Source organism: Pseudophryne corroboree, chromosome 10, assembly GCF_028390025.1.
Source record: "Pseudophryne corroboree isolate aPseCor3 chromosome 10, aPseCor3.hap2, whole genome shotgun sequence".
Lineage (NCBI taxonomy): Eukaryota > Metazoa > Chordata > Amphibia > Anura > Myobatrachidae > Pseudophryne > Pseudophryne corroboree.
The window spans coordinates 279,662,080-279,674,377 of NC_086453.1; the positions used below are offsets into that span (position 1 = coordinate 279,662,080).

At 44.2% G+C, this 12,298-nt stretch overlaps 1 protein-coding gene across 2 annotated transcripts in view; it reads right to left on the reverse strand.

The window, feature by feature from the left end:
• The window catches only part of SIK3 (SIK family kinase 3), a 453,545-nt gene that overhangs the window by 168,028 nt on the left and 273,219 nt on the right, over positions 1 to 12,298 (reverse strand). For both annotated transcript variants that reach the window (XM_063943297.1, XM_063943296.1), the window contains exon 2: positions 3,070 to 3,186. In XM_063943297.1, the coding sequence (XP_063799367.1) occupies positions 3,070 to 3,186 (117 nt within the window). The remainder of the gene's footprint in view (positions 1 to 3,069; positions 3,187 to 12,298) is intronic.

Here is a 12,298-nt window from a genome sequence, read left to right on the forward strand (position 1 = left end):
ATTGCTTCGAAGGAAGTCACCATTTTTTTTACCATTGCCCTTGTGCAATGATGCACTGATTTTAGGAGGTTCCTGACTAGCTCGGATAACTCCCTGGCTTTCTCTTCCGGGAGAAACACCTTTTTCTGGACTGTGTCCAGAATCATCCCTAAGCACAGGAGACTTGTTGTCGGGATCAGCTGCGATTTTGGAATATTTAGAATCCACTCCTGCTGTTGTAACAGTATCCGAGATAGTGCTACTCCGACCTCCAACTGTTCCCTGGACTTTGCCCTTATCAGGAGATCGTCCAAGTAAGGGATAATTAAGACGCCTTTTCTTCGAAGAAGAACCATCATTTCGGCCATTACCTTGGTAAAGACCCGGGGTGCCGTAGACAATCCAAACGGCAGCGTCTGAAACTGATAGTGACAGTTCTGTACCACGAACCTGAGGTACCCTTAGTGATAAGGGCAAATTTTGGACATGGAGGTAAGCATCCCTGATGTCTCGGGACACCAGATAGTCCCCTTCTTCCCGGTTCGTTATCACTGCTCTGAGTGACTCCATCTTGATTTGAACCTTTGTAAGTGTTCAAATTTTTTTAGATTTAGAATAGGTCTCACCTAGCCTTCTGGCTTCAGTACCACAATATAGTGTGGAATAATACCCCCTTTTCTTGTTGTAGGAGGGGTAATTTAATTATCACCTGCTGGGAATACAGCTCGTGAATTTTTTCCCATACTGCCTCCTTGTCGGAGGGAGACCTTGGTAAAGCAGACTTCAGGAGCCTGCGCAGGGGAAACGTCTCGACATTCCAAACTGTACCCCTGGGATACTACTTGTAGGATCCAGGGGTCCTGTACGGTCTCAGCGTCATGCTGAGAGCTTGTCAGAAGCGGTGGAACGCTTCTGTTCCTGGGAATGGGCTGCCTGCTGCAGTCTTCTTCCCTTTCCTCTATCCCTGGGCAGATATGACTCTTATAGGGACGAAAGGACTGAAGCTGAAAAGACGGTGTCTTTTTCTGCAGAGATGTGACTTAGGGTAAAAACGGTGGATTTTCCAGCAGTTGCCGTGGCCACCAGGTCCGATGGACCGACCCCAAATAACTCCTCTTCCTTTATACGGCAATACACCTTTGTGCCGTTTGGAATCTGCATCACCTGACCACTGTCGTGTCCATAACATCTTCTGGCAGATATGGACATCGCACTTACTCTTGATGCCAGAGTGCAAATATCCCTCTGTGCATCTCGCATATATAGAAATACATCCTTTAAATGCTCTATAGTCAATAAAATACTGTCCCTGTCAAGGGTATCAATATTTTTAGTCAGGGAATCCGACCAAGCCACCCCAGCTCTGCACATCCAGGCTGAGGCGATCGCTGGTCGCAGTATAACACCAGTATGTGTGTATATACTTTTTATGATATTTTTCCAGCCTCCTGTCAGCTGGCTCCTTGAGGACGGCCCTATCTATAGACGGTACCGCCACTTGTTCTGATAAGCGTGTGAGCGCCTTATCCACCCTAAGGGGTGTTTCCCAACGCGCCCTAACTTCTGGCGGGAAAGGGTATACCGCCCATATTTTCTATCGGGGGGAACCCACGCATCATCACACACTTCATTTAATTTATCTGATTCAGGAAAAACTACGGTAGTTTTTTCACATCCCACATAATACCCTCTTTTGTGGTACTTGTAGTATCAGAAATATGTAACACCTCCTTCATTGCCTTTAACGTGTGGCCCTAATAAGGAATACGTTTGTTTATTCACCGTCGACACTGGATTCAGTGTCCCTGTCTGTGTCTGTGTCGACCGACTAAAGTAAACGGGCGTTTTAAAAACCCCTGACGGTGTTTTTGAGACGTCTGGACCGGTACTAATTGTTTGTCGGCCGTCTCATGTCGTCAACCGACCTTGGCGCGTGTTGACATTATCACGTAATTCCCTAAATAAGCCATCCATTCCGGTGTCGACTCCCTAGAGAGTGACATCACCATTACAGGCAATTGCTCCGCCTCCTCACCAACATCGTCCTCATACATGTCGACACACACGTACCGACACACAGCACACACACAGGGAATGCTCTGATAGAGGACAGGACCCACTAGCCCTTTGGAGAGACAGAGGGAGAGTTTGCCAGCACACACCAAAAACGCTATAATTATATAGGGACAACCTTATATAAGTGTTTTCCCTTATAGCATCTTTTTTATATATTTCTAACGCCAAATTAGTGCCCCCCCTCTCTGTTTTAACCCTGTTTCTGTAGTGCAGTGCAGGGGAGAGCCTGGGAGCCTTCCCTCCAGCCTTTCTGTGAGGGAAAATGGCGCTGTGTGCTGAGGAGATAGGCCCCGCCCCTTTTTCGGCGGCCTCGTCTCCCGCTCTTAACGGATTCTGGCAGGGGTTAAATATCTCCATATAGCCCCCGGAGGCTATATGTGAGGTATTTTTAGCCAAAAAAGGTTTTCATTTGCCTCCCAGGGCGCCCCCCTCCCAGCGCCCTGCACCCTCAGTGACTGCCGTGTGAAGTGTGCTGAGAGGAAAATGGCGCACAGCTGCAGTGCTGTGCGCTACCTTAAGAAGACTGAGGAGTCTTCTGCCGCCGATTCTGGACCTCTTCTCGTTTCAGCATCTGCAAGGGGGCCGGCGGCGAGGCTCCGGTGACCATCCAGGCTGTACCTGTGATCGTCCCTCTGGAGCTAATGTCCAGTAGCCAAGAAGCCAATCCATCCTGCACGCAGGTGAGTTCACTTCTTCTCCCCTAAGTCCCTCGTTGCAGTGATCCTGTTGCCAGCAGGACTCACTGTAAAATAAAAAACCTAAGCTAAACTTTTCTAAGCAGCTCTTTAGGAGAGCCACCTAGATTGCACCCTTCTCGGCCGGGCACAAAAATCTAACTGGGGCTTGGAGGAGGGTCATAGGGGGAGGAGCCAGTGCACACCACCTGATCCTAAAGCTTTACTTTTTGTGCCCTGTCTCCTGCGGAGCCGCTATTCCCCATGGTCCTTTCAGGAACCCCAGCATCCACTAGGACGATAGAGAAATGACTGTATTGCCTTTCCTGGGTACACGTACCTGATACAGACGTATAATGTGGGGGTGACAAAGCATCTTCATGATCTGTACCTCACGGAATATCTTCTTCAGGTTTTCCTCATCTAGTTTGGTCTTGTCAATTATCTTGATTGCCACCTTTTAATAAAAGAAAAGGCGATGATTAGACAGCAAAGCATAAAGTGGTGTGATCATTACAAGGTTTACTTTCATCAGATATGTACATTGTTTTCCTCTGCTTTTTTAAGCTTCTAGCGTACAATATACAGTGAAGAGGATGAACAGGTATTACCTTTTAAAGAGTAGAGAAACTGCAAATTGTGATAATGTTATTTATTGACTGTTTTTGTGTTTAATGTCAACATTGTAATACGTGTAGCGCTATTTACTCTTTACCACTTTGATAACACATTACTGCCTACAGCTGGCTACACACTTGAGCAACAGGCATTCCTATAGACACCAAAATGAATGAACGTCAGCCAAGACTGCCCATACAGGGTTCCGGTCAGGATTCCGGCCGTCGAAATACCGACTCCAGAATCCCAACAGTACTCGGAATGCCGTGCCGGGACCCAGACATTAATCACTATCCTGGCACCAGGATACCTAATAAGGATATCATAAGATACCAGAGAGGCTGGCTGTGGGTGGAGGGTTAGGATGCCAGCGGGAAGGGGGGTAGGGTTAGGCTGCAGGGAGGGGCACTTAGGGTTAGGCACCACGGGAAGGATTACACTTACGCTGCGGGCATGGGTTAGGGTCAGACTGCGGGAAAGGTAAGATAGGGATCAGCTCTCTTAATTTGTCTATGTCTGTATTTTAAACACCGGGATGCCGCTGTCAGTATTTTGACAGACTGCATCCACCACACTGGGATCCCGTTATCAACGGCATATCGCTCAGTGTGCACCCAGCTTACGTCAGGGCTGTAAAGTCGGACTCGGTAGAAATGTGCTAACTCCAGAATGAAACGGTGATGGGTTCTATAATAATGATGGTACAGCAGGTGTGAGGATTAGCAGCATTGTGCATTAGTTACTGGGGAATACATGCCAGTCAAATCCCATATTGAATTTAATTACACTATGGTCATATAAGCTAGTGCATTTAAGTATGCTATATATTGTATAGGCTAAAGTGAATAAGAATCAATTAATAGTTGGCAAAAGTGGTCACTACACATCTGCTATTTATGGGGGGTGTTCAATTGTTTTTTGTACTTTCAGCTCCATTGTAGAGTGACTGGCGATATTCAATCGTTTGTGCTGCTGGGAGAGAGTGCTTCTTAATTATCACGCATGTTACACCCAAATGCACCAGGATTTATCTGCGTATATTGGCTTCAAACTACTGGGTGTGCTGCCCAAACTGCAGACTTTCAGGGGATTTCTGCACGCCACCTCAGAAGGATGGGAGCGGAAATAATGGACAATCAGGTAAATAGCTCCATGTCACATACTGTATGCAGGAGCTGCGGCAACACGAAACAACTGAATTTGCCGCTTTGAAGGAGTCAGACTGCAGAAAAAGAAAAAAAGAAAAAAAAGGAGGAATGGAAAGTTTTGTGTACTGACTCCACAACCCAGGATGCTCTGCTGTGCCTAGAGTGTAAGAGGTCCATGCTGCATATTAGAATTATTCTTAGGATATGTTGCATACTGGTTAGCATTGCTGTCTCTCAGCACTAGAGCTCGGGGTTTAATACTGACCAGGGCCCTGTCTGTGTGGAGTTTGTACGTTCTCTCTGACTTGGAATGCGTCTCACTTGGATGCTCAGGTTTGCATATATGCATGGATTTTTGCATTAAATGTAAGATGGACCAGCATATAAATAAAGGGCTTGCATCTGCATTTTAAATGTGGAGCGAATTGTAATGTGAAAATTAACAAAAAAATCTATTTTATCTTTAATTGCCCCACCACAAATATACAAACCTTACAAAGTTTTCTAACCATTGAAAGCTTTTAAAAGAAGAGTGCAGACATGACTGCTGCAAATTGTGCCACTTATCCTAGTGCCACAGAGAAACAGTGATTACAGTGCAGGGCTGGGGCTGCAGCTCCCGTTAGACACCCGCTCTGTGACATTTACATGTGAGCACTAATGATTAAGAATGAAAACACTGTGTAGGCAGCCGTCTTCAGCATCCACTAATCAGCGAACCCTTTCCATCTGCCACCTTCCTCATGTGGGTATAAAATCTTTGTTAACTTCAAACCATTCTCTCAGGGTCTGATAAGTGAATGTCCTCAGCCAATGGTCAGCACGCCCCTCTGCCCACATCACCAGTTTATCAAGTGGATGAATCGAGTGCTTGTCTGGGTAGGGAACAGAAGAGAGGAGGGGGAAGCCAGGCGTCTCTCACATATCCAGCCCTCCACCATCCCCACAGTATGTTACTCCTCTGCAAGGGACAGAAGTTTGATCATTTTCCCGGGGACCTGACAAAGCCCATGTTATTTCAGCTTCTCTTTATATACACATTTGGAATATAACTTTATAGCTCAAGAAGCGTCGTGTTATATGTGACAATTCACGAATACCTACAGTACAGTTATAAACATACTGTATGTCAGCTGTAGATCCATGGTATACTTCATAAGTGGGTATCCGGACTCCAGGTTGACACCACTTAGGTTAACACCAACTGGTCGACACCACAAATAGATCGACACTGACAAAAGGTCAACGTGAACAAGGTTGACATGGAAAAAGGTCGACATGTGTTTATCACTTTCTTTTCTTTGGAACTTTTTCATACTTTACGATCCATGTGGACTACAAATGGGAACTGTTACCCGTGCCAAGCACAGCGAGGCACCTTGCCCGAAGCATGGCGAGTGGACATGGTGCACTAATTGGGGTTTCCAGTCACATTACGGAGAAAACGTCACCAAAAAAAAAAAATAATAATAATGTCGACCCTTTGTCTGTGTCGACCTAGGGTGTGTCGACCTAGGGTGTGTCGACCAATTGGTGTCGACCTTGAGTCCCAGACCCTCATAAGTGTACGAGGCAACTGGTATGATACTACTTCATATTTAGATTTACCCATGTCTACGTTTAAAGCCAATACCCCAACGCCATAGACAATTCTAGGGGATCCGGTCTGAAGGTCGACACTGTCTAGGTCGACAATGTTTAGGTCGACAGTCACTAGGTCGAAATGGATGGAAGGTCGACAGGGTTTCTAGGTCGACATGTGCTAGGTCGACAGGTCTAAAGGTCGACTTGAGTTTTTCACATTTTTTTCTTTTTTTGAATTTTTTCATACTTAACGATCCACGTGGACTACGATTGGAACGGTAATCTGTGCCGAGTGAAGCGGTAGCGGAGTGAAGGCACCATGCCCGAAGCATGGCGAGCAAAGCGAGCCATGCGAGGGGACGCGGTGCACTAATTTGGGATCCCGGTCACTCTACGAAGAAAACGACACAAAAAAAATGTAAACCTCATGTCGACCTTTAGACCTGTCAACCTAGCACATGTCGTCCTAGAAACCCTGTCGACCTTCCATCCATGTCGACCCAGTGACTGTCGACCTATAGTGGTCAACCTAAACATTGTCGACCTAGATACTGTCGATTTGATGAACCACACCCAATTCTAGTTCCAGTCTCACCAAAGCCTGTGGCTCACAGTATCTCCAGGTGTAGAACTGGCACGTTAGTGGAAGTGACTATAAAAGCAGGTTACTGACAGTTTTGGAGCTTTTTATTTTTTCAGCAATATTTTGCTCTAATTTAGCTCTACTTAAAATACTCACAAGAAGTGAAACACAATTTGAGTCAATATAAAAATCCTTCTTGTAATAGCCACAAAAATGTACAAAAAAAATAAAATTCTGGAGCTGAAAGTCTTCATCAGTTTATTTTAAAAGGAAACCTTTATTTTTATTATTTATCGTGCAGTAGCTCCCAAATGAGGTTTTGTAATCTTGTCTAATAGTTATGGGAACGGCTATCTTACGGATGCGCATATTCTGAGCAAGCTATTATGTTATACATGCACTAGTGTGAGCTGCAAACAAACCTAAATGTTGTAGTGGAGCCATGTTCTGAGTAGCTACCTATAGATGTGTTACACACTTGCACGATCTTGGGACAATTTTCCGTATTGGAAAAACAAACAGTCTACATCGTGCAGTGTGTACGCAGGATTGAACACTCCAGCAGGTCACATGTGGCATCTTCTGGTTGGCAGTGCTACACAGTCAACCAGAAGATATCACATACGATCCGATGCAGTTTAAATGAAGGATGGACCAAAAGATCGTTCCGTCTTTAATTAAATCAGCCAGTGTGTATGGGCAAATCAGGGATGATCCATGGCAAAGGCCAATCTCCCCGACCATCCGCCCAATTACCAGTCGTCCTTGTGTACTTAGCTTAACTGCTGCTTTAGTCTTGCCAGATAACCAATATCAGTGTGCCAGGTTCCGTGCACATTTTAACCAATAGTCTTTCTTGCTGAAAATGTGCATCTCACTTGCATAATTAGAACACGTAGGAGTCGATTCAATTCAACACAAACTGAATAGCGCCAGGAGGGAGCTCCCGAAGCTATTCAATTTAGCATGATGTTAAGTCAGAGAATGGTGGTTCTTATGCCTTAAACATGGTGTTTAGTCACGAGAACCGGCATTCTCTCTGACTAGTGCCGGGTGTGATGCGGTTTCTCGTACACTAAGGCAAGAAAACAGCATTGCACCATGAAAGCTTGTCGGATTTCTGCTTGCATCAACGGAGGGGTGCGAAAAGAACTAAACTCCGGCATAACATCACGCTGAATTGAATAGCTCCGGTAGCTCCCTTTTGCAGCAATTTTGGCCAATTCACAGTTTGTTGCCTTATCAAAGGAAAACGGAAGTAAAACTGCAAGAGAGCCACAAATAGTCATTCTGATTTTATTCCTAAAAAGAGTACCGGCTACACTAACCTGCAGTTACACAAACCCCAGGAACGCTCTCAAACAAAAGCTGACCCAAAAGAGAGACGCTAAGGAAACAGCAGCAACCTTTCCGGTCTAATAATAATTAAAAATAATAAAAAAAAAATCCTTTTTTTTTTTTTTTTTAATTAAAGACTAGCTGTTCTACACGTTCTTCGCACGGGAGTTTCTGATTTTCACGGTCGTAAATATACATGAGTGTTAATAATTTGGTAAATCTATAGAGATGTAAATTTGAGACATCTTAATGTAAGTAAATATTAATCCATGGTTCTTGGCGTTACCCAGTGGAGCACCCGTAGCAGATACAGTAAAAAGTGACAGGACCAGGATTGTACGTTTGGGCGTTATCGTTCACGCAGCGCAAGCCACGTATCAGTAATGCCGTCATTATGTCAACCCCTTTTCATCCCCTTAGGGAAGATATGAATACTTATGTTTCATTTCAGCTTCCTAACATCGGGAAGTAAGAGAATTAGTGATGAGTCAGTCAGTTAGTCAGGGGCTTTCGCATATATATCAGTGAGGTGCGGTGAGGCCAATGACTGGGGGGGCACTGGCTAGTATCAGAGCCAGCTTTACGCAAACATATACGATTTGGTGGTGAGGTTTGACTATATACCAAGATTATATGTTATATAGGCTTTAACCCTCCAAACTGCCAGATAACAAACCTGACTGTTTGAAGGGTAAAATGAGCAGCGAATTGCAGAAAATTCTACCTGCAACAAGCCAAACCTCCACCTTCACACAAACACTCTCTCTGGTGCCTCATGGACTAATACCTGAGCGATGCCACGTCTGTTTATGCTAAACGTCTGAACCAGGAGACACAGTTCAAGACATGCATCTCATCTACACGTGTTCTGGGAAGGTAAACACATCACAGCAGCATGCGAAAATCCACAAGAGACCAAAGCTCAAATACGGGTGTGGCTCAAAGGGTCAACTGTATCTATGTCGACAGTCACTAGGTCGACCACTATTGGTTGACAGTAACTAGGTCGACATGAAGGTAGACATGGAAAAAAAGGTTGACACGAGTTTTTTTAACTTTTTTTGGTGTCTATTTCTTTGTAAAGTGACCGGGAATCCCAATTAGTGCATGGTGTCCGCACGCCATGCTTTGGGCAAGGTGCCTCGCTGCGCTCAGCACAGGTTACTATTCACAATCGTAGTCCACGTGGATTGTAAAGTAAGAAAAAGTTCTAAAAATGAAGAAAGAAAAAACTCACGTCTACCTTTTTCCATGTCGACCTAGTGACCATGTTGACCAATAGTGATCGACCTAATGAGTGTCGACCTAAGTACAGTCGACCTAAAGACTAGGTAGCCTCAAATACACCCTGCTTTCCTGCACATTCACATGGGCAAATCCTTAGAACCTGGCGCGAAATGACTACAAGGACCAAGAAGTTATGTGACACTCCTGATCAATAGCAATTCTGATGCAACAAATACACATAGTATTTCCCCAAAGTGTACAGTAGTATTAGTGAACTAATCACACTCGCCAGGAAGCCACCACAGCCCTGCTCTGCAATGTAGATTCTATAGAGGTCAGTGGACAAACATCTTCCCTGGTTCTTCAAAAGATTCTGCTGAAGCCTAATTCCTTCTGCAGAGTGCCAGGGGCTAGCTCCTGCATTTAACACTACTTTTTCCATCCCTGCGTAAAGCTACAGTATATAGGTTATATATAAAGTATCACTTAACGATTGGTCTTAATGCCTGTATGATGAAAATAGAAGGAAAACTGCAGCCTCTCAGATTCTCAGACCAGCAATGGAAGGGACCATCTTGTTCTCATGTCGCTTGAAAGCAGCTAAATCTGTCTCTACCCACTCAGTGCATAATGGAGCCAACGAAATCAGGCAGGAAATGCCAGCAAAAATAAAAAAAAAGGGCAAGAATAGATTATTTAAAAAAAAAAAAAACAATAAAGCATAATTCCAGTATTTTGTAATACACTAATTAATCAGCAAAAAAATAAAAATAAATGTGACCTTTACTCTTAACGAATATTTGTGTCAACTTGGAACTATGTATTATGTAATTCGAAATAGAATATGTTACTAAAGGAAATGCAGAAAATAAATCCTCAGCAGTTGTGTAACAACTGACAAACCCACTAAACACAAGGCTACGAGAGACAAACCAAACCCACTGAGGTGCTAAACCCACACAATGTTCTTTTTGAATCGATTAACTATACTGCTATGCATCCTAGAACACTCAGAAAATGAATTTGCAGTTGATCACAGTCCACTGCCATATTTATTCAAAAATCTTCACACAAGCAAAATCAGCCTACTGAACAAAGTGTCCTGTTTAAGCAATTGATACTACATCTTCTTACTTCTTTCACTTGTTTCCCTATACCCCATTTAAACAAAATACACACATAATAAAACACAGAACTTCTATTGTTCCATATATAGATACAGTAAGCCGGATCATCATGACAGCTTCCTGTGAATAAGAGCAGATATTCCAGAAGTGATGTACTGTCAATGTAAAATAGCCATTTATCACTACTGTAAGATCCCTCCTTATGCAGAGCTGTAAAATAAAGGATTTTCAGCACTTGGCTTGTTAACCTAGCAAAAGCATTCCCTGGAGCCATTTGCATGACGATCATCACAGCAATCAATGTGTTTGCTACAGGGAAAGACAACAGCAAGAGTCAATGGGGTAACTGCTCTGTGCCACCAATCCTCAGATTCCCAGAGGCAGGAGTGCCCAGATCTGGTTCTACAATGTATCTGTCCTGGCTGCACAGGTCAGAGCAACTAACCAGACGGTACCAAACTAGTGGAGATGGTTTGAAGAGTTTCAAGGCATGCAATGCGGAGGTGCCACCTACTGTAGTCCTGCCATCACCCAAGCACATCTTACCAGCGGGTGTGGTATAGAAGATCTACAGGAATTAGACAGTCATTAGGTCGACCCCATATATACATGGAAAAGGTAGACAATAGAAAAGTTCGACAGGGTTAAAGACATTGAAATGGTCGACAAGTTGTGGTTTTTTTAAATGTGTGTAATTTTGCATGTTTCATTATATGTGACCCCAACTACATCAAAAGTAGACGCTCGTCACGCTTCGGACAAGGTTACTCTTGCCAATCATAGTCCATGTGGATGGTAAATCAAGCAAAAAGGTGAAAAAATTGAAAAACTTCTGTCGACCATATGCATGTCGACCTCAAGCACTGTCTACCTTTTGACCCTGTCAACCTAATGCATGTTGACCCTAGTGTCCACCTATTGACTGTCTATTTAGACATCACCCGGGTAACCTTTCCAGCAGCTCTATCTAATATCAAATAGGCTTCTGTTAATTAAATGGCCATTGCCTAGGTGTAAAAGAAGTTGACCGTTGTATATGCATGATGGGAATTTGGCCAGTTTATAGCAATTGAAGGCAAAGCGGCAGGATTAATAGGTGATGTTTTTTATATTAATATACATATATTTGTAAAGATACTGTAGACTATACTGTGTGTTCCGCTTGTTCTGTGCTGTAGCTCCAGTTGTTTGCATTTTAAAAAATAAGATTTTAAACCTACCGGTAAATCTATTTCTCCTAGTCCGTAGAGGATGCTGGGGACTCCGTAAGGACCATGGGGTATAGACGGGCTCCGCAGGAGATAGGGCACCTAAAAAGAACTTTGACTATGGGTGTGCACTGGCTCCTCCCTCTATGCCCCTCCTCCAGACCTCAGTTAGAGAACTGTGCCCAGAGGAGATGGACAATACAAGGCAGGATTTAGCAATCCAAGGGCAAGATTCATACCAGCCCACACCAATCATACCATGTAACCTGGAACATACATAACCAGTTAACAGTATGAACAAACGACAGTAACGGTCCAAGACCGATGTCAACTGTAACATAACCCTTATGTAAGCATCAACTATATACAAGTCTTGCAGAGTTTCCGCACTGGGACGGGCGCCCAGCATCCTCTACGGACTAGGAGAAATAGATTTACCGGTAGGTTTAAAATCTTATTTTCTCTTACGTCCTAGAGGATGCTGGGGACTCCGTAAGGACCATGGGGTTTATACGAAAGCATCCAATCGGGCGGGAGAGTGCGTATGACTCTGCAGCACCGACTGATCAAACGCTAGGTCCTCATCAGCCAGGGTATCAAACTTGTAGAATTTAGCAAAAGTGTTTGACCCCGACCAAGTCGCCGCTCGGCAAAGTTGTAATGCCGAGACGCCTCGGGCAGCCGCCCAAGAAGAGCCCACCTTCCTAGTGGAATAGGCCTTAACCGAATTTGGTAC